Source organism: Diceros bicornis, chromosome 37 (assembly GCF_020826845.1).
Source record: "Diceros bicornis minor isolate mBicDic1 chromosome 37, mDicBic1.mat.cur, whole genome shotgun sequence".
Classification (NCBI taxonomy): domain Eukaryota; kingdom Metazoa; phylum Chordata; class Mammalia; order Perissodactyla; family Rhinocerotidae; genus Diceros; species Diceros bicornis.
Genome location: NC_080776.1, coordinates 21311675 through 21336363, shown reverse-complemented (window position 1 = coordinate 21336363; position 24689 = coordinate 21311675). Strand labels below are relative to the sequence as shown.

The following is a 24689-nucleotide window of genomic DNA, read 5'->3' as shown; positions in this document are numbered from 1 at the left end:
ATCAGTGAAGAGTTGGGCCAGATTGTCTCTGAGACCCCTTCTGATACTGGATTTCTGTTCTGAGGCCACAGCAGAGAATATTCCGCAGCTTTGCTGAGATAACCCTCATTCCTGTCCCTAAGCCAGCAGCGCAGAAGGGGGAGCGGGGGGGGGGGGGCGGGCGGCGGTGCCCACTTACCATAGAGCTTCTCCCTCGTCTTGCCTTGGGAGGTCTGCAGCTTAATCTCCCCCCGGAAGTGCCCCATCATCTCTCCATGGTGGGTGAGAGGTGTGTAGATGGGGAGCTGGGTTTCCGTGGCCTCTAACCGCAGAGCAATGCAGCCCTCGCCTAGGGAGATGGGGGGGACACAGGCACGTCAAGACCCCGCCATTTCACAGGTGAAACACCGCGCATTCAGCCTGGAGACTTAGCTCTGCCACCCAAAGATGATCCTTCGAAACAATGGCCAAGGCAGGGATTATCATGTAAACTTTTTAGATTTTCTCAACAATTTTGGGAAAACATCTCAAACCTTACAGCAAAAACGAGCTCCACGTGGATCACTCAATGCAAAAAAAAAATTGTCATACAAAATCCAGCAGAAAAATGGAATTAAATATTAATCTGACTGCTGGAGGGAATAATAACTTCCCAAGGTTTGAGCAATGTAAGAAATGATAAAATGAAACTGACAGGTAAGAGGATATAAAAGTTTAAAACTTCTGCACAGAGGTAAAAACGAAAATGTAAAGAAAATTGACAGGGAACATTAACTGCAGCCAGCTTCACAAAGGGGCTTTTCTCTGAACTCCACAAGGAACTCCTCAAAATCAAATCCCCAGCAGATAAATGGGCAGACAACCCAAACAGACGTTTCGCACAAAAGAACCGTAGATGGTTAATTTCAATAAATGGAAACTAATTCAGCCTTCTGAGCCATCAAATATGCAAATTAAGTCAGCACTCAGGAGCTCTCTCACAGCCGTGAAATTTGCACAAAACAGAAGGAAAGAAAAGAATACCCAGTGCCACCAAGGATCTGGGGAAACCTGTACACTCAGACACAGCGAGGTCAAAGTGGCAACACCGAGCCTTGACAGCAAGCAGTTTGATAACAAGTGCCAAGGATCACGAACATGTTTATACCCTTTGATCCAGCAAACATGGGGACTTATCCTAAAGAGATGATCCAAAAGAATAAAAAATGTGGCTGAAGGAGAATAAAAAATGTCCGCAAAGAGATCCATCTCAGCATTATCCGTAACACTAACAAAAATAACTGGCAGAGCCTCAATAATAGTAATAAGAAATACTTTAAAAAATGAGGATACAGTAAATCCATGGAATATTATGAAGTCATTCAAAGCAACAATCATAAAGGCTATGCAGGAAGATCATAGAAAATGTGTATTATTTAATACTAGGTGAGGAAAGCAGAATATAACATGGTATCGTTGTGATGATTATAAATATAGAAACCTGTGTATGCCTATGTATGAGGGTGGAAATGTGAAACCAAAATAAAAATGATTGCTGTAGTGGGAATGAGACTGTCGGTTGATTTTTGTCCTCTGTTGTTATGATATGCTGTTTGTGAGTATGAATATCAAGAGGAAGAAATTAAGGAGGAATACAGTATTTGAACAAGAAAGGAGAACCATCAGACCTGTGTTCTTGTTTCCTGCCACCAAACATTCAAACATTCTGGCGCCAACATGGATCCTTTCTCTTTGCCCCGTGATGAGAGTCAGGAGATCCAGGGCCAGCGTACCCCTCAGGCTCTGCGCGCGCCCCCCGACCCCCGGCTCAGGGACCCTCTGTCCAGTGCTGCTCTGGGAGTGGGTGAAGAGTATCATTCTGGAGCTGGGCTGCCTGGGTTCAAGTCCAAGGTCACACAGTAGCTTGTCAAAGGCACTCAGTGGCTGCGTGACTTTGGACAAGTCCCTTCATGTCCCCACCTCTGCAATGAGTGTGACGGGGTACCCACACCCCAGGGATTTTGGCAGAGCCTGCAGGGTGGGGACCCACGCACACAGCCACCCTTGGTATCTATAGCCTCTTTCTGTTTCCTGGCTTCCACCAATCAGCATTAAGCAGCTTCAAATCCCTCCCCCTGAAAACAAACACCCTCCCTGGACACAACTTCACACTTTTGTCTGCCTCATGGCCTCTGTCTCCTGACCCCCAGCCTCTCCTTAAGTGTCTGTGAACACCGCTCTCACCAAGTCCACAGACGGTCCCCGAGTCACTCCGTCTAAGGGAGACTGTTCGGTCTTTATTTTGTTGGCTCTCTCGGCCACACTTGCTATCATAACCACACCCTCTTCTAGAAGCAACTCTGACGACGCCCGCCACCACAGCCTTTTGCCTTCCTCCCACTTCTCTGGCTGCACATTCTTAATCTCCTTCGCCTGCTCCTTACCACGCTGACCCAGTGCAGGAGACGGAAACGGTAACCCCACTACAGAAACCAGAAAGGCAGGGCCATCCTCGACTCCCCTCTTACCCCAATTCCTGTGGCCTAACAATTTCCCTTTTCAATACCTCTCAATTTTATCCTGTTTCTCCATTTTTACTGTCACTACTTTCACTCTGGCTCCCTTGTCTCTCTTCTTGATCATTGCAAACACATATTCAAAGCTGATCATGCTACTGTCTTCCTTGACTCATCAATGGCTCCCTACTCCCCCCAGGATAAGGTAGTATTTACCCCTAGCCTGGCTTGTGGGGAGCTGCCTGGTCTGGCTCTGGCCTCCAGCCTCTCTCTGGCCACCTGCCCCTCACTCTATGCTCTAGCCACACTGCATTACCAAGCACAAGGGCGAACCTGACATTGGGCTGGAGCCACGGACAGGCTGAAGATGTTATAGAAGGTGGTGCCTCTCTGTTAGGACAGTTGGTGGGGCCACAAGCCTCCACGAGCCTGCCCGGTCTGGGCACTGAGCCATGCCGGGCAGACTTGGGTTCAAATGAGGGCTCAGCCAATTAGTACCTGTGTGACTTGGGCAAGTGACTTCACCTCTCTGAGCCTCAGTTTACTCGTCTACTAATTGGGAGAACAATATCTGCTTCATGAGGTCTTGTTGGGATTAAATCAAATCACACTTGCCAAGCACCTGGCCCAGAATGTGACACAGAAAAGGCTCAGTAAGCAGGAGGTGTGTGGCTGCTGGCTGTTACTCCCAGAAGCCCAATGGGGCAGGAAGGCTGACTTACTGGCAATTGTCCCTCTGGCAGCCCTGGGATGGGGAAAGGCGTGGTGGGAGGGAAGGATGGGGAGCAGCAGGTGCGCTCTGTGTGCAGGAGATGCCCCCACCCCCTCTCGTCGGAGGGTGCCAGGTAACAGCAGGTGGGTCACCACGGTGCCTGTCCCGGGGCCTTACCGTAGGACTCGTCGCTGTCAGAGGACTTGATGCTGATCAGGATGTGCTGGTCCAGCAGGTACTCAGGGTCGGAGATGATGGGCTTCAGCTGCAGAGAGAAGGCACTGGATCAGAGCTGACAGGAGGGAACAGGTGGGGACACTTGGGAGAGGGTCACCGGCCCAGATGAGGGGCATGCTTGAGAAAACAGGGCTGTAGATATTCTTATTCAAGAAATTCAAATCTCTGCTTTTGCTACCCAAGAGAGTGGGAAGGAACCTATAGGTACACACTACCCAGGAAGGTGGGGTTAACTTCCTTTCCTGTACCCACACCACACTGCACCCCAGGCCACAGGGAGAGGGCTGGACCCCAAATGTGCCTGTACTCCATTGCCCCCCTTCTCGTCCTTCCCCTCCTTGGAAACCCCAAGATGGTGGGGATGGAGGCCAGGCTGATTAGCAAATGGCAATGGGACCATTAGCCAGGTCTGAATGCACTCCACTCTCTGCCCCAGGGTCCCCCCCGCAGGGTGCAGTGCTCTCCTTGGCCCCCTCCCAGGACCGCGGCTACATCGAAGGCAGCACCACAAAGCCTGTCCTCCACCCATCTGGGCAGGAGGAGGCCTCTGTGTCCACCCTCAGCGGAGCCCCCCACGTCAGCCTGGAGAGTCCTGCTGGTGGTTGGAAATGTGGCTCAAGGAATGACAGGCACAGACCCCACATTCCAGCCTGTCCCCGACTTCCTGCTGTGAGGAGGGATTGCTGGCTCCCAGCCGCCCTGCTGCTCTGGCTAGGTGCATGTTCACATCAGGTTTTGCACGTGGGGGGAACCCAAACCTCACTGGTGTGGAGTCGGGTCCGTGGAAGCACAGGGAGGAGCTTTATGCGTGCAAGAGCTACTAGTGCTGGCTATAATTTGTGACTTTTCTACGACTTCAGGCTGTTCCTCACGCTGACTCCAACACAGAAGGGCCTAATAAAAAGGTCATACACTGCTCCAGGCTGGCCCTTCCTTCCCTTCCACAGACACCAAGAGAGCCCTTGTGCAGGCCTCCGGGCGCCATGTTGACCAATAGGATGGACTCTATCTCCATTCAGAAAGTTCCAGAACAAATGACTGGAAATCACAGTGGGTACTCCAGGGCATTCTAGGCTTCCAGGGCCACACCAACCACTCGGTTCACTGACTTGTAGTGATGGCTGGCTGGAAGTTAGACCCAGAGCCGGGGTGCTGTGGATGCAGGAAGACCCTGCCCTCCTGGGCAGCAGTGGGAGCAGGAGGGCAGACAACTGAGCAAAGAACATCTGTGGGGGACACAATCACCATGGTGGGGAGTGGGAGGCAGAGGGCAGGGAGCTGCTGTCCGATACACAGAGAGAGAGGAGGCCATCAGGTGACAGCGGTGGGGTGCGGGGTCAGGGAGCAGGAGGGCGTGAAGGCCCCTGAGGTGCTGTGGGAGAAGAGCAGGCTGGAGAGCGAGGAGCGGGCTGCGAGCCAGGTGAGGAGCTTGGGCTTGTCCCACGTGGCACCAGTGAGTCGACCAGGTAAAGGGGGATGCCTGGATGAGACGGGCATTCCAGAAAGATCTGTCAGGCTTCGGGTTGCCTCAGCAAGAATACAGGAGGGATTGGAGACTCCTGGAAGGTGGTGGTGGGGTGGAGAGGAGGGGACAGAGGCAAGAGGAGCCGCAGGACTTGGCAGTGGTTAGGGTGCGGGGACAGGGGTGCCAGGGGTCCCCAGACTGGACTAGGGTGCACCTGCTGTAGGGACTGGGATGCTGGTATATTTCCCAACTTGACTGAAGGAGGAAATGAGCCGTTTAGGTGCTGTGCGGGAGAGGAGGAGCAGGGGAGTGGGGTGGTAAGGTGGGTTCCACCTTGGAGTCCCGAGCCACCAGGACTCAGGTGCCTGAAAACAGCCCCGGGACAGGGACTTCTGACAGCTACACCCCAGCCTCGTGGAGGACCAATCAGAATTGTACCTGAATTAGGAGACTCTGGGATTCAGGCATCTGCCTCTGCTCCAGAGATGATACGGCCTTCTTCTTGGCTCAAGAGTTGGTCCCAATCAACAGTTAAAGCCAGCATGGGTGGCCCAGCCCCCAAAACTGGCCAATGTCCACCCCAGCCTTAGGAGAGGATGGGTCCCTCCACCTGTATGAGGCCATGCTTTAAAACTCACCTTGGGCGTCACCTCCGAGAGAACCTTCCAGGAGACCCCCGGAGACCCCCTTCTCGTGTGACAGACCTGCCCAGCCCTGGACTCCCCCCTCTGCGTACCCTCCCTCTTTATGTGACAAGAAACAGGGTCCCACTCCACTGTGTACTCAGCATGAACAATGCACACGTCCACCATCAGTTTAACATCATAAAAGCAGTTTTGGGTCTCAGGTAGAAAACCATTTTTTATGCAATAAAGATGAATGTGTTCCTACTAAGGTTTGCCTACGTGTTTTCAATTCCACCCTCTGCTCATATGGGCCATGGACACGTCAAGTTCTTTCTGCATTCACAGTGTTCAAGTAGGAGCCAATGGACTCCTCTTATAACTTCACTTGATCCTCCAAGCCGGGGCTGACCAGGCAAAGGAGCCCTGCAGGGGAATCAGGGCCTTGGACGTGGATCCTGGGTCTATCCCTGCAGCCATGTGACCCTGAACAAATCTCTCTGGGATCTGCCTCATCCCAGAGGCCTCATTTGGGATCTTCCTCAGTTTCCCTCTTTGCAAAGTCATGTGGTTAACCGAGAAGACATCTAGCTCCCTTCCACGATCCATTAGGGGAATTGAAATCCATTTCGGAATGTGGGGACCACTGGGCACAGGCCCATCTTTAAAACACTGCTGGGCCGGCCCCGTGGCTTAGTGGTTAAGTGCGCACGCTCTGCTGCTGGCGACCCGGGTTCGGATCCTGGGTGCGCACCAACGTGCCGCTTCTCCCGCCATGCTGAGGCCGAGTCCCACATACAGCAACTGGAAGGATATGCAACTATGACAAGCAACTATCTGCTGGTGCTTTGGGGGAAAAAATAAATAAATAAATAAATAAATAAATAAATAAATAAATAAATAAATAAATAAATAAAAATAAAAATAAAAAAATAAAATAAAACACTGCTGAAGAGTGTGTCTTAAACTGCCTTGAAAGAGAGCTAGCCCTAAGGGCCGGCAGGTCTGAGGCGGCCTCTTCTGCATTTGGCCTGTGGGATTCCCACTCCTTCCGGCCAGGCCCTGCCAGAGCTCTGCCGCTGGCCAGCACTGCCGGCCTGGTGAATGCAAAATTCTCCCTGGGGACGTCCTGTTCTAGAATTACCTTTGGAAGGGTCTCTCCAAACTTCACCACCAACTCCCCTTCGCTTCCTTCTTCATTTTCTCCTTCTTGACTCTTGACGAAACCTGTCGGAGGACAAGAAGGCTGGCCTTCAGAAAACACAACAAGAACCGGACAGAAAAGTCTCATAGCGTTGTCCCAGCCGGACCAGAGAAGATGCTCTCCCTCCTGTTGTTTCTGTGGGGCCTCAGCATCCTTTAGGAGTCAGGCTGCTTGGGGATTCTGTTTTGGTGCAGGGGATGGTCATTTGCCAACACGGTTTAATTATTTTTAGGAGAATCAAAGAGATTCCCTTCCTTTTTGGCTCCTCTTTGCAACAAACCAGGCAACAAAGAAATCATCACATCACAGGCAAGGAGATTAGGAAACATGACAGCTTGTCCCACGCCACTCAAGATAGCAGCCTTTTGAAATGCTAATTTAAGCTGCCTAATATGCTGTTTCCATAGAAATGTATGCAAATGTCTTGATAGTTTATTAAAAACACCCGCATAAAATTCTCATCATTTTTGGAAGTGCTCTGCCCCAGCTTGGTGAACTGGGACCTGGGGACTTCATGGAGAAGGCGGGTCTGTCACCAAGACTGAGCTGCAGCTGGTGGCATGCGTCTTCTTCTTGATTTCTAGAAGCATCTGTCATCCCATCACAAAATGCCTCCTCCTGTGGGGTTGATTCTGCATCCCACTCCACCAGCACTATCCAGACCATCTCAGCGAGAGGAGCTAGAAACCACACAGATATTCTCGCCATGTGACAGCTTTAGACACTATGCCTAGAGATGTCACCCAGAAAGAGTGTTTCCGAATCACAGTTTGTGCTAAGTGCTGCTGGTCGAGAGGAGGCTGTTGTCTCTAGCTTGCTTTTGGATGCTTCAGACCACCTGAGAAAGATGCCCGGGCTAAAGGAAAGAGCAGAGGACCCTGGGAAGAGGGGATGGCTGCCAGCAGCTGCTCAGGCCCTGGCACCGGCCCCCACAAGCTCTGGACCTTCACCCCAGAGCCCCGGCCTGGGGGACCCCTCGAGTGGGCCTCACTCGGCCTCGGGGGCAGGGAGAGGATGCAGTCGCCCAGTGGCTTAGAAGGAGCTGAGGGCCCAGCGCATCAGTGACTGCCCTGTCCCCGGGCTGGAGCAGCAGCGCTGCAGGCCACTGGAGGACTCCCTACAGGAACTGGCTGGCCCCTTGTACCCTCCATCTACTTCTCTGACCCCCCTTGTGGCCCATCTATGAGTCCTTCCCAGAGAGAGGAAAAATGAGCTGAGCCGTCAACGAAAAGGCGTTTACGAGAAAGGGGTGTGCCTGCCCCGACCTATAGGCGGTCCCACAGCCACTCACTCTCTAAGCAGCTAGAGTGGAACTCCAGGTAGAACTTGGTCTGGGACTTGGTCTTCAGTGTGGCGTAGCATCGGAGAAACTCGATCTGCCCCTGGCTGTCGACAGTCCCAGGGCCTGGAACAGGTGAGAACAGAGATTCGGTTCCACAAGTGCCTGGAGACGGAGCATTTCAAACCAGCCCCCCAACACCGAGCACCTCCTTAGGGTCCAGGGAAGGTGAGAGTCCAGGTGGAGGAATTTTCCCTGATATCCCATCATCCACACCAAGCGCCCCGGCAATGGAAGAGCCTCAGACGACTCATAAGCTGACGGAGAGCAGAGCAGGGAGAGGGAAGAGCTCAAGGAGTCAAGAGTCCTGCTCTCAGCCCTGCCACTAAAGCTGCGTGAATGCCCTTGACCTCACTGCCTCGGCCTCCCCGTTAGTTCCGGCAGAGAGCACTTGCACGATGGCTCAGCTGTGCGGTACCCACGTCCGTTCTGTTTCTGAGTTCAAGCATTGAGGGCTACCCACTCTTCCTTCCTCAGACACAGTTACCTCCAGTCCTTACACTCATTCGTGCTGAGTTAACTTGCTTCTAACACTATTCATTTAGATGATGCTTTTGCAAGTATCCTTAAGCTGGCTTTGAACAAATGTTCTGTCCTCCCATAGAAATTCTGAGCCAGTTGAGAGCAAGGACAGACATCCTCTTCCTCTATCCCTCCCATCCTTCCTTCTTTCCTTGTTTTCCCCCAGCTTTATGGAGAAATCATTGACAAATATAATTGTCTATATTTAAAGTGTACAATGTGATGATTTGATAAACATATACATTGTGAAATGATTACTGAGACCAAGATAATTAACACATCCATCACCTCACATAGTTAACTTTTTTGTGTGCAGAGAGAATGCCTAAGACCTACTCTCAGCAAATTTCAAGTATACAATACCGGATTATTACCTATAGTCATGCAGATATTGGGTCCTTAGAACTTATTCATCTTATAACTGAAAGCTTGTGCCCTTTGACCTACATCTCTCCGTTTCCCCACCATTCTATTCTGTTTCTATGAAATCGGCTTTTTTAAGATTCCACATATAAGTGATACCATAAGTATTTGTCTTACTCTGCGTGGCTTATATCACTTTGCTTTCCTTTCTTTTTTAAAGCCCCACAGCACCTAGGCCAGGCTCTGCTTAGGAAGACATTAAACCAATGCTCAACCCAGGTAATCGGTATTTGTGAGCATCTACTCTGTGCTGAGTTCCAATGGAAGGAAGCCACACTTAACACTGAGGATGCAATGATGGTCTTCATCAAGGGTGGGATAGCATGGTCTACCCCATCAATGCTGCAGGAACTCAGAGAAAGGGGAGATGGTTGGGAGCCAGGGAGGAAGTGGAAGGTTCTGGAAAAGCACAGTGGCCAGAGCTAGGAAGGAGATAAGATGGTGGGTCAAGGTTTTTCTGGAGAAGGGAGATCGCGTTGCTGTGGCTGCAGATTTTAGACCCAAGAGCACGGAGAAGAGTGTCCCAGGAAGACAGTGGTCCAGCCTCACTCACGTCCCTCATGGTGTGAAGAACAGAGAGCGATTCAAACTTCTCCAACCAACACAGGTTGGAACCATTCAGCCTTCCTAAATGAGCCTGGACTGTCTGCTGACTACAGAAGTGGGGAGTGGGCAGAGGAGGTGACAACATGGCTCCCTGGTCATCTGGGCCCAGGGCTGGACATGACACAGAGAACACTGGGCCGCTGCTGGGAGGAGGGTGGCCTGGCAACCAGGGCTGAGATGGATTATTTGAAAAATTACCTGCAAATCTAAGTATTATTTACTCTAGCGTTTTCCAAAATTCAGTCATCCGCATCCCATCTTCACAATTTTTACCTTTTCCGCCTACCACGTACCTGCACTAATATTGACTTAATATTTTCTTTAAATAGACTCACTTTTAAAACTTAAATAAATGTATTTAAATAAGAAAGTATATCACAAGACTAAATGGAAAACCAGGGTTGCTTGCCTTACACAGAAGAGACAAATTTAAAACACACTAAAATAAATGCATTACTAATAAATGTTTATCCACGTCCCACCCAAAATCATCTTTGGTGGCAGATGTGCCACACCTTGGAAAACATTTATTTACCCAACTGTAAAGACTGTATTAAAACCGAGGCTTAAAAAGCTGTCATGTTTGCCAAAGAAATCAAGAAAATGCTCTGCACTGAAATCATGATGTGGCTTGGACATGAAGAAACCTGATTGACAGACTGTGGACTTGCCTGGAAGGATGAGCCTTCATCTAACACAGACAACTGATTGCTCTAACGAGAAGACAAGCGCCCAGGGCCTCCCATCTTTATGCAGGACAGAGGGACGGACACCATCTACCACTTACCGTTCTTGGAGACAAACTGGGAGGTGACTCCTGCCTCAAATGTGGCAAAGACAGGGCTGTGGTCACTTGTCATGATGTCGCTGGTGCTGCCTGCAGGGGAGGGAAGGCATTTCTGAGCAGGGAAAGGGAAACCCTTCCGGTCAAGCCGTGGATGGCAAACCCATGGCAGAAATCAACTTACACTTACAGAAGCCTCCAGAAGTTTCATGGTTTTGCACCTGTTGTCCATTGACCTTCCACAGCTACACTCAAAAGGCTCAGTAAGAATGTGTGCCCCGTCTCCTCCATGGCTAAGATATGCTTGCTCCAATTTTTCCTAAGGCTCGTGAGTTTTTAAATAGATCATAGCGTGTGAACTGTGGAGATTTTTCTGGTCTAAGCACTTTGTTTTATTGGTGAGGAGTCCATGGCTCAGAGTATGATGGGGATTTAAGGTCAGTGAGCTCATCTATGAGACAGATGGCACCTTCTCGCATCCCGCAATGCCTTGCAGGGTCAGGAGAGAGCGGAAGGTGATGCCGTGGAGACACTGAGTGTAGACAACGCTTTTAAGGAGCTTGGGGCCTGGATGAGAGGGGAAGGCAGCAGAGCACATTTGAAGGGGCTAAAAGAAAGAGCACAGTTCTAGAAATACTGAGTTCTAAGTGCTTTTGATATAGCCAGGCGGAGATGTCCGGCTGGGTACTCAGGGATGGAGGTTTATCTTTAGAGTTGGAGTCACGAGGTTAGGAGGAAGCGGAAGCCATGAGGACGTTTGGGCTCCACAGGGAAGACACGAAGGATGAAAAGAGATGAAAATGAAACTCCAGGACACACCAACCATTAATCGGCAAAGGAGAAAGGGCACAGGAGACCAAGAAGCCAGTGATACAGATTTATATCCTTTCCGAGAAAGCTTTTACAAATCTGCAAGAAAAAAAATCAACATTCCACCCCTCAACCAGCCAAAGGATATGGGCAGAAAATTCACAATGGCTAATAAACATGAAAACAACGCTCACTCACCAGCGACCGTCAGAAAGACAGATTGAAACAACAGTGAGAGAGAACACAACACCGAGATGGGAGGGAGAGTGACGAGAAGGAAGAAAGTGGGGATAGTGATACTGGGGGAGAGGGAGGGAATGAAGTAAGGGCCCAGGTGACAAGGTGAGCCAGGAAGGGAGGAGGGCACCCCTTCTCTGAGACAGGAGGGAGGAGATGGGAGGCACCAGCCTAAAACACATTTGGACACAGGCGGGAAGAAGTCAGTGAGGATCCGGTGCTGCGTGAAGCAGGAAAGGATGGGAGGAGGGAGGCGGGCTTAGTGCGGGGCTACAAGTTTGTGGTGGCCATGGAAGCAGGCTGTTCCAGCGAGAAGTTAAAGGGTGCACAAGCATGTTTTTTTAAAAAAAAATTCTCAAAATATTTTAGATATGTATCGAATGTAATAGCAATAGCCCTATATTAACTGGGCCCTGAAACCTGGGAGGTGGACTGTCACCTGGGTGGCCTCCCTGCAACCACACCCTGTGCGTCCTCCCTCCCACAGTGAGTCTGGGCTTGGCCATGGGACTTCCTTTGGCCAATAGGACATGAGCAAATGTGAGGCAAGCAGAGACGTAAAAAAAAGCACTTCCATGGGCCCGCCCCTTGGCGTAGCGGTTAAGTGCATGCGCTCCGCTGCCGGCGGCCCGGGGTTTGGATCCCAAGTGCGCACTGAGGCACCGCTTGTCAGGCCATGCTGTGGCGGCGTCCCATATAAAGTAGAGGAAGATGGGCACAGATGTTAGCCCAGGGCCAGTCTTCCTCAGCAAAAAGAGGAGGATTGGCATGGATGTTAGCTCAGGGCTGGTCTTCCTCACAAAAGGAAAAAAAAAAATAGCACTTCCACGTCTGAGGCATGCGGCTGGGAACGTTGGGACCAGGAAGGAGAGGCTTGGACTAGTCTGCTGGATGATGAGTGACTCATGGCCTAGTTCCACCATTGCTCCTGCTGACAGCCAGCCAAAGCCAGATCTGAGTGGGCTCCCACCTGAGTGTGCACAGGAGACACCAAACAGAGCAGAGATGAGCTGTCCAAGTTCAGCCCAGAGAATCGTGAGAAAATAAATGGTTCTTGTTGTAAGCCACCAAGTTTTAGGGTAGTTTGTTATGCGGCAGTAAATAACTGATACACCGTGTTTATGTCAATCACCATAAGAAGACCCTGGCCCCCAGGTTATCCCCATTTCCTGAACTCTGGACATCCATTCCCTTTTCTTTCCCAATTTCTTGTCTCTACACCCCATTCCTTTCTACTGCGCCCTCTGGCTTTCAGTGAAATATCATTAGCAACATTCCCTATACCTTCGATTTCCCCTTCACATTCCAAACTAGGCCCTTCTAGAAGACTTTGCAGCCTCTTGAGTGAGGGCTGGTTTTCCCACCCGTCCGTCATACATGGGCCCAGAGCAGGGGAAGGTATGTCCTCTTTGCTCCTCACTGCCAGAACAATCTCCCTCCTTTTTCTTAAAAACTTCCATTATGCAGCCATTTTGAATGCCCAAGTTTAGGTTAAAAAGCAGTAATGCTACAAGCCACCACTTTCTCCTGAATCTCTGCAGAGGCTGGCTGAGGAAGGCAGATGGTTGAACCTTCCCAGAGGCGAGAATTGGCAAGACTCATGGCGTTGCAGAACGTGGGAAAGAGCCCCCGCTGAGAAAGGACTGGCGTGGCTGACCGTGGTGTCCAGGCCAGGGAGGGGTCACAGGCCTGGAGAGCTCAGGTGCGGAGGGGGGTGAGGAGGGAGTAGACAAGTGAGGAGGCTGCAGGCAGAGGGTGGGATACCGGCCTTCATAGGTCTTGAAGGTGGGACAATTCCGTGGCGGTAGCTGTGGGGGTGGGTGCCTTTCTACACATCTTAAAAGTGTGTGAAGTTCGTCTAGCTAAGTCAATTCTGGGAGACAGAGCTCAGGAGCTAGGGGAGTGCAGGGTGCATGCCTTAAATTAGCCCAGGGTAGCTGCTCAGTTCCCTTCTGGGCAGGAGGAAGCACGCAGGAGAAAAGAAAGGAATGGAAATCAGCTTAACTTGATGGGACCTGAGCTAAATGTGGGGCTTTGCTGGCCCCAGAGAGAGGGTGGGAGCCATGAAGGTGGCCATTGGGTAGCAGCAAACCTCCCACTCTGAGGGGGTGTGCAGGGCTGGGGGGGCCACCGTGGGACAGGCCTGGGGTCATGAGCAGCCCATCAGGGGTCCCTGATCTGTGACTTGGTCACATGAGGTGGGTGCTGGGAACAAGGACGGCCCTCCTCTGGATGTTAGTCTGGGAATTTGCAATGTTTTAAAAATAATAACACAGTTCTCAGTCTAAGTGTTCAAAGTAATTCTGCTCTGTGAATTTTTAAGTACACAGCAGAGTGGTTCCAAATAATGGGAACTAAAAAGAAGCTTTTAAGAACAAGCACTCAAGCAATTAAGAATTCCTTCAGCATATCTTAAACTTCTAGAGTCAACAATGATTTGTTTTGATAACTTTTCCATAATTATTTATTTTAATATTGCACATTATGCCTTTTTCATCGATTGATCTTTGAATCTCCCCAAATACATGTGTGTATACTTAATATGTATTAGGTTGAACTCTATGAATTTCCCATATTTGACTATTTTTGACCTACAAAAACACCATTTTCATATGGTTCAAACTTAATATGCACTTTTCAAAAGAAAACTGGAATTTCTTTTAAAAAGTGCCCCATAGTTCAAATGTTTCCCAAACCAGGAGATATTTATTATGTTGCAGCCCTAGACGGGAAAGGACGCATCAATTCTCTCAGGTCACCAGGCTAGGGCTGCAGGGGGCTCTCCCATTTCACAGATGGACCGACTGGAGCCCTTCACTTTAGGGCAGTCGAACCTCACACCTTGCCACTCACCATAGGATTGACACACCACGTGCACCAGGGGGTAGGACTTCCAGAGGACCCGGTCACACCAGGAGGGCAAGTTGTACTTCATCTGCAAATCAAAACCACAAGCTTCGTAAAATGCCTGCTACTTTTATACATCAGTAAAAGAAAAGATTAACACGTAGCCTCTGTGATCCTTGAATCCATCTGCTGTTGGTTCTTTATAGAATTTCCCCATAGGTGGCTTTAAACCCTTTTCACTTGCCTCAAGTCCCGACTCTACTGCCACGCCCCACACTTTCAGATGCCCTGGACTCCTGCTTTAGAAGAAGATCAATTCATCTGGCTGTGCTCCCTTATCTGTCCTCCTCACTATTTCAGAATCTCTTGTTTTTTACATTCTCTTACTTTTTTTCTGACTCAGAAGAACCCCTCTACCTGTATTTTCAACCCAGTTTCTGCTTATCTTTTCCAGCTACTTACTTTAATAACACATTCCAGCCTATTCACACATCCTTCCACTTATATACTTATCCATCCATCCATCCATCCATCCATCCACCTACTTATTCATCCACCAACCCATCCATGCATCCATCCATGCATCCATCCATCCCTCCATCCATCCATCCATCCTCCCATCCATCCCTCCCTCCATCCATCCATCCACCTACCCATTCACATATCCATCCACCCATCCACACATCCATCTACTCAACTAATAATTCAAACAATATGTATTATGCCAAGCCCTCTCCAGGCTACACTGAGCAAGACGTCCACTAGGTGTGATAGATAAAGCAAACTGGCCATGATAACAACCCTCCTCAATCAATACCCTTATCCCCTTAAGTTCTAGCTCTTTCTCCTCTGTCTACAAATGTAAAGGTACTCATCCTAAAAGAGCCTACCCCTGCTATCTCCTTCAATTACTTTTTTCTTTTTTTACCAATTTTCTTTCAAGAATATTCTATTTTCACTGCCCTACTTCTGAACCACCCATATACTTCTTTTTTAGCTTGAGGTACAACTTACATACAGTAAAGTGTACAAATCTTAAGTGTAAAGCGTGAGGAATTTCTACATTTGTATTCACCCATTTAACCACTACCCAGATCAAGATAGAGAAAATTTCCATCATCCCTAAAGGTTCCCTCACGTCCCTTCCTTGTCAACACCACCACCTCCCAGAGGCGAACATTATTGTGACCAATGTCCCCACTAATTAACTTTGCCTACTCTTGAACTTGTAAATAGACTCATTCAGTACATATTCTTTTGTGTCTGGCTTCTTTCGCCCACGTTGTTGCTTGTAGGAGTTCTTTCATTTTATTGCTGCGGTTGTCTTCCATTGTGTGTATATACCACATTTATCTATTCCTTGTTGATGGAAGTAGGGTTATTCTCAGTTTTTGGGCACTGTGAACACAGCTGCTATAAACATTCTTGTACCTGTCTTTTGGTGAACAAATGTACTCATTTCTCTTGGGTGTACAGCAAAGTGGAATTGCTGAATCATAGGGTAGGTGCACATTTAGTTTCATAAATGCTGCCAAACTGTTATTTCTTAACATCGCAGTTCTCGGCATCGGCTGCCCCTGAGAATTACCGGTGGAGATTTAACAAGATACAGAAGGCAGGGCCCTACCCCAGATCTACTGCATCAGAGCCTCTGGGGATGAGGCCCATACCTCTGTATTTCTGAAAAGCTCCACCAGTGATTCATCTGTACCCTTGGTACAGAGCTACCCCATCCTCTCGAAGTCTAGATTTCACCTCCAAGACTGTGCAAACCGTTCTTTTCAAGTCCACCAAAACCTCTGAACCACGAGTCTAGCTCCTTGTGCAGGGTTCATGTGAATGGCCGACATTCTCCTTGACTCATATTCCACACTGGTGACTAATCCTTGACAGTCTCTCATCCTGTGACACTAAGCTGCCTGGCTGGTCTTTCTGCCCCCTATCCGAGCACTCCTTTTCTGTCTCCTTTGTTGTCTCTGTTTCTTCCTCTCATCTCTGAATATAGATGGCCCCCACATCTGTCCATAGCTCTTCTCTTCTCACCTCCCACTCCTTGACAATCTCACCCACCCACATGAATTTGACCGCCTTTTCTCTGTGGACAACTCCCAAATCTATGACCCAGCCCTGGCGTCTCTCTTTAGCATCAATCTAATATCTTCAACTGCTTTCTGGATGTTTCTCTGAGATTTGCCACTAACGTTATATAATAAGTCTGAAAACAAGATCTGTTTTTCCCCTCCAAGCTAGCTCTGCCTTCTGATTTTCCAGTTTTTATCAGTGGCCATCAGATCTACCAATGTATCCCGCTTGTCTCCTTTTCTTTCACTTTCACTATTTTCCCCCCAATTCAGGCCCTACTTATTTCTCAGTTGGAACCACCACACCAACCTCCGCATTGGTCCCCTGCATCATCCTCATCCTTTACACTGAGGCAGACCAGTCTTCCCTATGTATCACTGTGACTCTCTGGAACTTTCAGTGGCTCCTGTTGTCAGACAAGTTAAAACACCTAACCTGGCATCAAGGACCTCTCTCTCTCCCATCGCAGGCCCCAGTCTCTTCCTCCTTATACTCGAGTCAAACGGGACCATCCCCCATCACCCCCGAACAGGTCCCCATGGACCTGTCCTGACAGTGCCTTTAAGCCAGGTGACCCCACCAACACAGCGGCCAGTAGACACCTCTTGATGGGTGTCCTGCCCTGGGGGTCTCAGCCTGGTTCATGGCAGCAGCTGGATCTTCTCTCCTCCTCTCAGTTTTTTGTTTTTTCCTCTTTATTTTTTATTTTTTTTAATAATTTATTTTTTCCCCCAAAGCCCCAGTAGATAGTTGTATGTCATAGCTGCACTTCCTTCTAGTTGCTGTATGTGGGACGCGGCCTCAGCATGGCCGGAGAAGCGGTGCGTTGGTGCGCGCCCGGGATCCGAACCCGGGCCGCCAGCAGCGGAGCGCGCGCACTTACTTGGAGCGCGCGCACTTAACCGCTAAGCCACGGGGCCGGCCCTGTTTTTTTCTCTTTAACTCCTGCTCTGTTCTGGCATTTCCTTAACACTTGGTCTTTCTCTCCCACTTCTAGTGCTCCACCTGCCCCTGAGCCCAGATAACGCCCAGAACTCTCTCAGACAGCTTTTGAACTGCTCTCCATTTCCCTAGGCTTCCAGCAGCCCCGGGGAACTCACCACTCCAGCACCTGTAGCCCTCAGGACCCCACCATGGCGCTGGCTTCCCTGGGTTGGGCCCTGGAGGGTCACAGATGCCAGAATTTTCTGCCTCGGCATCTGCTGTGGCAATTGTTTCAGCCTGAAATGGATCAGCCCCCTCACCCTCTGCCACGTCTGTTTGTTGAAAGCCAAGCCGTCCTTCGAGGCACCACCAATGGCCCCTCTTTACAAAGACCCCTGACCCTCCCTGCCCTCAAGGGCCGTTTCCTCCTCTGACTGCTCCTCACTGCACTTGGCATCATCATATTCTCTCTGGTTACCGTTAGTTGTGTATTTGGCTTCTCTTTCCTATTATCAACTCCTTGGGGGCAGACATCTCTCTCGTCTGATCTTCCACCACCAGGAAAGTACCCAGCCCATCATAGGTCATCAGTAAGTATTGGTTCAGTAAGAATAAATGTATGCTTTATTGCGTCTTTCTCCAAACACCGTTCCTTGGAACACAAGTAGCCTCATAAGCTTTTAATTCATATTCCACGACCAACTGAGTTTGGCACATGAATTCCTCGTGGAAAACCACAATGTGCATAAACCCATAAAGGCTCTGATAAGTCCTGCAGTGAAGCTTGCTTCATGATGATTCACTTGGCAGATTAGCAAGTATATTTGCTGCAGGTCTGGGTTTTAGAACCCAGTTAAGGAAATAACACTTTAACTCCCCTTGGAATCTCAGAATATCTGGACAGAAGGTAAATCACAAGGGTCCTGAGTCCAGTTCCGTGCAGTGAGCAAGTCTGGTCACCTAGCCTCTCCTTAGTGGAGGTTTTTGCTCTGTGACACAAATCAACACGTGATTTCTAATTTTCTTTCTTTTTTTATTGTCTAGTGGACAAGGATGCTCACTTTCTGTTCTCCTTTACGGGAACAGACACGAGAGGGGTGTGATGGGCAGCGGGGTGGAGGCGAGGGCAGGGGGGCGTCTATGACGAGCACTCACCCCTGTGGCTTTCTGCTTAGTGTAGGCGTACTTGTCCCGAGTGAGTCTTTCAAAGCGGTAGGTGGGCGCGAACGTGATTTCTTCCTCCTCTGAAACCAAACAAAACCGTGCTTTCAGTTTTGATTCCCCCTGTTTCACATCTGGTCAAGTTTGCTTCTTCTCCAGGCATAAATCCTTCCCCCCATGAGGTATGCGGGGAAAAGGGGAGACAGAACGGTGGCCAGCGAGGGCCCAGGAGAAGGGGACGGCGCTTCTTACCAAAGTGCAGGAAAACCTTCTGCTCCTTCCTCTCCATGAGCAGCTGGTCGTGGGACAGCAGGTCTGCGTACTGCTGCTGCTTGATCTTCTGGACGATGGCTTCTGCCTCCTGGAGCGAGGACAGGGCCAGGTCACTGACGAGACACCCTCTCTCACCAGCGTGGTAAGGAGGCGCATCACCACCCTGCCTGCCACACCAGGAGCCCCTGCCGCTGCCCCAGACCCTGGTCCCCGGGTTGGTGCTTCCCAGGACTCAACCATTTTATATGGAAAATCCTGCAAGAGCGATGAAATTTCAACCTGATAACCTAAGTTCCTGGCTGTCCCAAATTTGCAGAGGGACATTTTGTTTTTTCACACTGTCTTTTAATGTCATTTTTATTAACACTTCATTAGATGAGTAGGTATGTCTCTTGCTCTCTCTGGGGGAACTGAGAGCCTGTTGTAAGGCCATGAAAGGATCTGAAACCCCAGCCCCCGGAATCTGTAACATTGGGCCTCCCTGATCCAGGCTCAGACCCCGAGAGTTGGTGTGACACCGATGGGATGTGCTGGCCTTGGAATCTGCAGTCCTCTCTCCCGAGACTTATGTTACCTCTGCTCTGGCAAATGCACTTGGCCGACCTCCTGGTGAGTGAACGGCTGTGGCAGCCCCTTAGACTGTGAAGGGTCAGGATTGGGGGGTCCCTGTCCTCCCCTCTCCCATCTGCCCATGCAGTCAGGAGGGGGAGAGGGAAAGATGCCCGAGGAGCATCCTGGGAGGGAGGGAGTAGTCAAGGAGGGTCAGAGGGGCACAAACAGCCCCTACGTTCCTCCTCAGTCTCTGCAGAGCCACGAGAGGCCCAGAGGCGGCTGAGGGACGTGGGGCGGCTGGGAAAACATCTGAGAAGGGGAGTCAGAAGGTCCAGGTTCAGTCCCAGCTATCAGAGGTCTGTACCCGACCCAAGGCCGTTTTCTTAGCCTGTTTGTGCTCCAGGGTTCTCTCTCCTCTGTAAAATCAGGTCAGTTTCTGCAGCCCTCCATTCTCCCCTCAGGAGGGCAGTGCAAAAGTATTCAACAACCCCGTGAGACGGGAACGCAACCGGCTGTTAACCAAGGTCTCCGGGCCGACGAGCACGGCTCTGCTGCCATGTCTGGGCCCTGTCCCATGTTTTAGGAGCACCAAGAAACAATCATGTCTGGTTCTAGACATATCCGATGCCTGCCCACCCCCCACCCTCCCTGAGTGAGCAAGGCCTCTGACCACTGCTCATGGGACCATGGTGGGCATTCAACTTCAGGAACGTCTTCCTTAGGCTGGCTGGGGGACCTGCGATTTGGGGAGAAAATTGAGCTAGTCTCCTCAGACTTCACCTTTCCTGGGGATCTGGGACTGGCCAGCTGAGGGGCTGCTGCCAGCCAGCTGGAGGACTAGAGTGGCAGAGTGGTGGTGAGGGGCCGCCAGGACAGTTATGCGGGAACTAGGAGGGAGCAGAGGTGAACCATAAAGAAAGACTCTTTAATGGAAACAGCCTTGAGTCCCAGAGGGGGCATAGCTGCCTTGGCCCAGCTCAGTCTGCGTGTCTCCACGACCCACTGCCCTGAGCGGACTCAAGGGAGGCTCTGTCCCGGGCAGCCCAGCCCAGGGCAGACAGCTCCTTACCCAGGTGGGCAGGTCCACACGGTAGTTGAGGTCCCCGAGCCAGAAGAGGTGGGTGAAGCGATGAGTGATGTTAAAGGGACTCAGTTTCTTGTCTCCCAGAGCCAGAAACCGGAGAATGTTCATATAGTTTTGGTTTCGCCTAATTAAACGAAAAAGCGGCCACCTTAGCACGGGGTCACTGGTTCCCTACTCCACCATGGCGGGATGTCAGAGGGGGTGTGGGGGGCACTGAGACTTAACTCTCCAGCCCCTGCCGCAGCAATCCGCCGTTACGTGCAGGTGGGGCACAGCTGGGATGCAAAGGGCCTTTTGGGCTGAATTAGGAACACAGGGCATGGGCCCCAGGAGCATCTGCTCAGCAGGAAATCAGAATCAAGAATATTCTACATGGCTGTCTTCATGACTGGGCCACCAATAGGCAAAATGGGCTTTGATCTGTAAGGTGTCCCAGATGAGATTTTTCCCTTGAGAAATAGAGGAGTATTTAGGCATCTACTAGGTTAATGACTCAAAGAAATGTCTGTTCCTGTTCATCAGACAAGATCCACCCGCACAGGAGGTCACTATTGTCTTGGAGTTGCCATTAATGAGACCATGGCAGAAGCTCTAGCGGGACAGGACACAGTCCAAGTGAGGGCTGAGCAGTCACACGGTGTTGAGGGGGCTGAGGTCTACCTGGGCAAATAATCCCAATATAGGCTCTTGGGGAAGGAGTGCCATTACCTGAGTTTCTTTTCGCTTCCAGAAGTCAAGTGGCTGTTGACAAATCCCAAGGAAGTTCCATTGAACATGAATGACACCCCCACAGCTCCCTTGTTCCCTAAAGGTGGAGGGACAAGGAAGAAGTCAGAGTCTCCAACAGGCAAACTTGCCAAGGGGCAGGAAATCCAGGTGAAGTAACATTGCTAATATCGAGGGAGAAAAGCAGGAGAGGGAAAGTGAAGAAGGAAGAAAGCAGAACAGGTTCATTTGGGGTGGGAGATTCCACAGGTGACAGGGACTAGGGGGTGAGATACCTCTAGGATAACGAGAAAATGGGGTGAATGGCCAGCCGCCTTGGGCTTCTCCACAGGGCTGAGGGAGGATGCTGCTGGGATAACCCCTCCCAGCATCTCTCTCTAAGGGGGCTGACAGTTACCCAACATGCCAAGCAGGCAAGACAACCAAAAGCAGCCAGAATCCTTGGGAAGAAGATTCAGGAAGAGAAGCCTGGGGCTGGGCGGGCTGACCTCCCACCCAGCTAACTCCAGGCTCCTGGTGAGACCAAAACCCGCACTGAGACCTCACTCTTTTCCTGTTAGAGTTTTACTGTATTCTAGACCAGTGGTGCTCAAAGTGTGTTCCCCGGACCAGCAGCAACAGCACCACCTGAGAACCCATGGGAAGTGCAAATTCTCAGGCCCCACCCTAGACCTGCTGACTCAGAAATTCCAGGGGTGGGGCCCGGTAATCTGTGTTTAACAAGTCCCCTAGGTCACAGGTAGGCAAACACTGGCCCGCTACCAGCTAAAAATGGTTTCTACATTTTAAAATAGTTGGGAAAAAAAACAAAAGAAGAAAATTTTGACACATTAAAATGATATGAAATTCAAATTTCATACTCCACAAATAACGTTTTACAGGAACACGGCTACGCCCATAGATAAAGTTGAGTCGTTGCGGCAGAGACTACCTGACCTGCAGAGCCCAAAATAGTTACTATCTGGCCTTTTAGAGAAAAAGCGTGCACCTCTGTTCTAGGGGATTCTGACCCACGCCGAAGGCTGAGAACCACCCTGTCCCACACGGTAGCTGCGAGCCGTCCATACTGTGAGCACTGGGAGGTGGCTGGTCCAAACTGAGACGGGCCGTAAGCATATCATCGGGATTATAAGCCTCAGTAAGAAAAACCGAATGTGAACTATCTACTCATTTTTCACATTGAGTATCTATTGAAATGGTAATGTTTTGAATGTATGAGGTTTAATAAAACGTATTATTAAAACTGACTTCACCTGTTTCCCTTTACTTTCTTTAATGCGGCTACTAGAACATTTAAAACGACCTCTGTGGCTCACATTCCGTCTGGGCTGGACAGCACTGGGTAGGGCATAAGTGACAGGACCTTGGAGGTCACTCGGCTCTGCCTCCTTGGGGCATGGTGGGGGAGCTGCAGCCTGGCCAGTGGCAGAGTCAGGACAGATGTCCCGCGCTCTGGTCCTCACTCTCCGCTGCTCTGAGCAATGACGGACGCCCTGCGCCCCTCCCCCAGGAGGGATCTCCTTTCTGCTTTCTCCCTCTCCCGCAGGGCAGCCTGGGTTTAAATCCCTGCCCACCACTTTCTTGTCACTGGGCCTCCGACAGGTTATGGAACATCATGGCAGCCTCCAGGTCCTGTCTGCGAATGGGGCTAATGACAGTTCCTGCCCCTACAGGGGTTTGTATTAAATGAAGTCACACTTGTGAAGCATTTAGCACGTGGCCTCGCACAGGGTACACACTCAGAAAGGTCTTAGCTCCTCTAAGGATGGGTGTCCCATCAGTCAACCAGCACTCTCTGAGCTCTGGCCCTGTGCTAACCACGGCTGGGAGCCATGTTGGGGGAGTGGAGGAGGTAGAGGCCAGCCCCAAGAGAGAGAGAGGTAGGGGAAGTCCTGGTGAAGGAGGGGCCAACGCATGGGAACTCCTCACCTCCAAGCTGCCCTTCAATGGCTGTAAAGCTCAGACTCTGCCCAGGCCTCCAGCCTCCCTCTCCGGCCTTGTCCCCATCACCCACTGGAGCTGCAGCCCACGGGCCTCAGGGTCTTTGCTTCACCGTTCCCGCTGTGGAATGCTCTTCCCATGCTGACCCCTTCCTATCCCTCAGACTCGAGTCCTAATGCCCCTTCTCAGAGAGGCCTCTTGAGCTCCTATCTCAAGGAGTACCTGAAGTCCCCGTGCCCCACCCACCACACACTCCTTTGCAAACACGCTCACTCTCGGAAACCATCCCACTGCCTGTCTGTCCATGCGAGTAGGCTCCTGTCTGCCGTGGTAACCAGCCAGTGTCTAGTACCGTGCTGGGGTGGGGGTGGGGGAACAGAGTCAGCTCCATCATGATGAGCAAGAGCTGGGGCAACAGTCAGGGGCGAGGTCTGGCTGGGGTGCAGTTGTATCTGGTGACGGGAGGCTTGAGCACATCACACGCTGCCGGGAAGGAGGCGGGCAGCACTGGCTGAGATGGGACAGGGACTAGGGAGCGGTTCCTGGGCAGCAGAAGGGCGTGGGCTTCAGAACAGGGCAGCCACTGAGACAGGAAGGAAGGAGGGGCAGGTGGGTGTGGACGCGGGCAGTGTGCGGTTTGTCAGCAGAAGAGCCGAGAGCTTTTCACGTTCGATTACAGCAATTCCTGTTTCCTGTTATCTCGGGGACTCTGTCCTGTCCCTGACTCCAAGCGCCAGAAACCACTGGCCTTGCCCTCAGCTCCACCCTCGGCCGTGTGGGTGCACCTGCCCACGTGCACTCACAGGCAGACTCGCACAGTCACACACATACAGACTCACAATTCTCACACACACACTCATACACATATGCACACACTCATACAGACTCACATTCACACACACTCACAAACATGCAGTCACATACACCAACTCACACACTGTCACACACATGCACCCACACATGCACTCACATACAGTACACAGAGTCAACACACTCACAAACACAACTCAGACCTGCACAAACTCATACACACTCATATACACACCCAGACACAGACTCACACACTCACAAACACTCATTCACGTACACGGACTTACATGTTCACAGACACACGCAGACTCACACACACACTCATGCAGGCCTCCGCTCATTTCAATTCTCTGAAGCACCCTGATTGTCCCCACTGGCTCACAGCTGACACCAGTTTCTGGATCCCACCCGAGAGGGTTCAGATTTAGGCAGGGGTGGGCAACCCACAGCCTGTGGGCCAAATGGAGCCCACGGCCGTGTTTGTAAAGGTTTCACAGAACACGGTCGCTCTCCCTCATTCTTACACTGCCTGCGGACGCTTCTGTGTGAGGACAGCAGGGACGAGGAGCTGCCCACGGCCCGCAAAGCCTACAGTATTGATTATCTGGCCCTTTACAGAGAGTCTGTTGACCCCTGTTCTAGGTCCCAGCTACTCAAGGTGGGGACTGTGGGCCACCAGCTCTGATGCCATCCGGGGCTTGTTGGAAACACAGAATGTTGGACTCCCCACAACCTGCTGCGTTAGAATCTGTGTTGTAGCCAGGCTCTGGCATAGACTGGGTGAGTTTGGGCTCGGGGGGACCAACCCTCCAGCTTTGCCCAGGACTGAGGGGATCCCAGGACGTGAGATGCT

At 50.8% G+C, this 24689-nt stretch overlaps 1 protein-coding gene across 2 annotated transcripts in view; it reads right to left on the bottom strand.

Annotated features, from left to right (window-relative positions):
• INPP5D (inositol polyphosphate-5-phosphatase D) overlaps positions 1-24689 on the bottom strand; it is a 121613-nt gene that overhangs the window by 10494 nt on the left and 86430 nt on the right. For both annotated transcript variants that reach the window (XM_058533226.1, XM_058533227.1), the window contains 10 exons: positions 21068-21164; positions 20345-20483; positions 18703-18811; positions 18445-18533; positions 14290-14371; positions 10393-10482; positions 8007-8120; positions 6656-6738; positions 3364-3451; positions 179-328 (listed from right to left, as the gene is read on the bottom strand). In XM_058533226.1, coding sequence (XP_058389209.1) covers positions 179-328; positions 3364-3451; positions 6656-6738; positions 8007-8120; positions 10393-10482; positions 14290-14371; positions 18445-18533; positions 18703-18811; positions 20345-20483; positions 21068-21164 — 1041 coding nt within the window. The remainder of the gene's footprint in view (positions 1-178; positions 329-3363; positions 3452-6655; positions 6739-8006; positions 8121-10392; positions 10483-14289; positions 14372-18444; positions 18534-18702; positions 18812-20344; positions 20484-21067; positions 21165-24689) is intronic.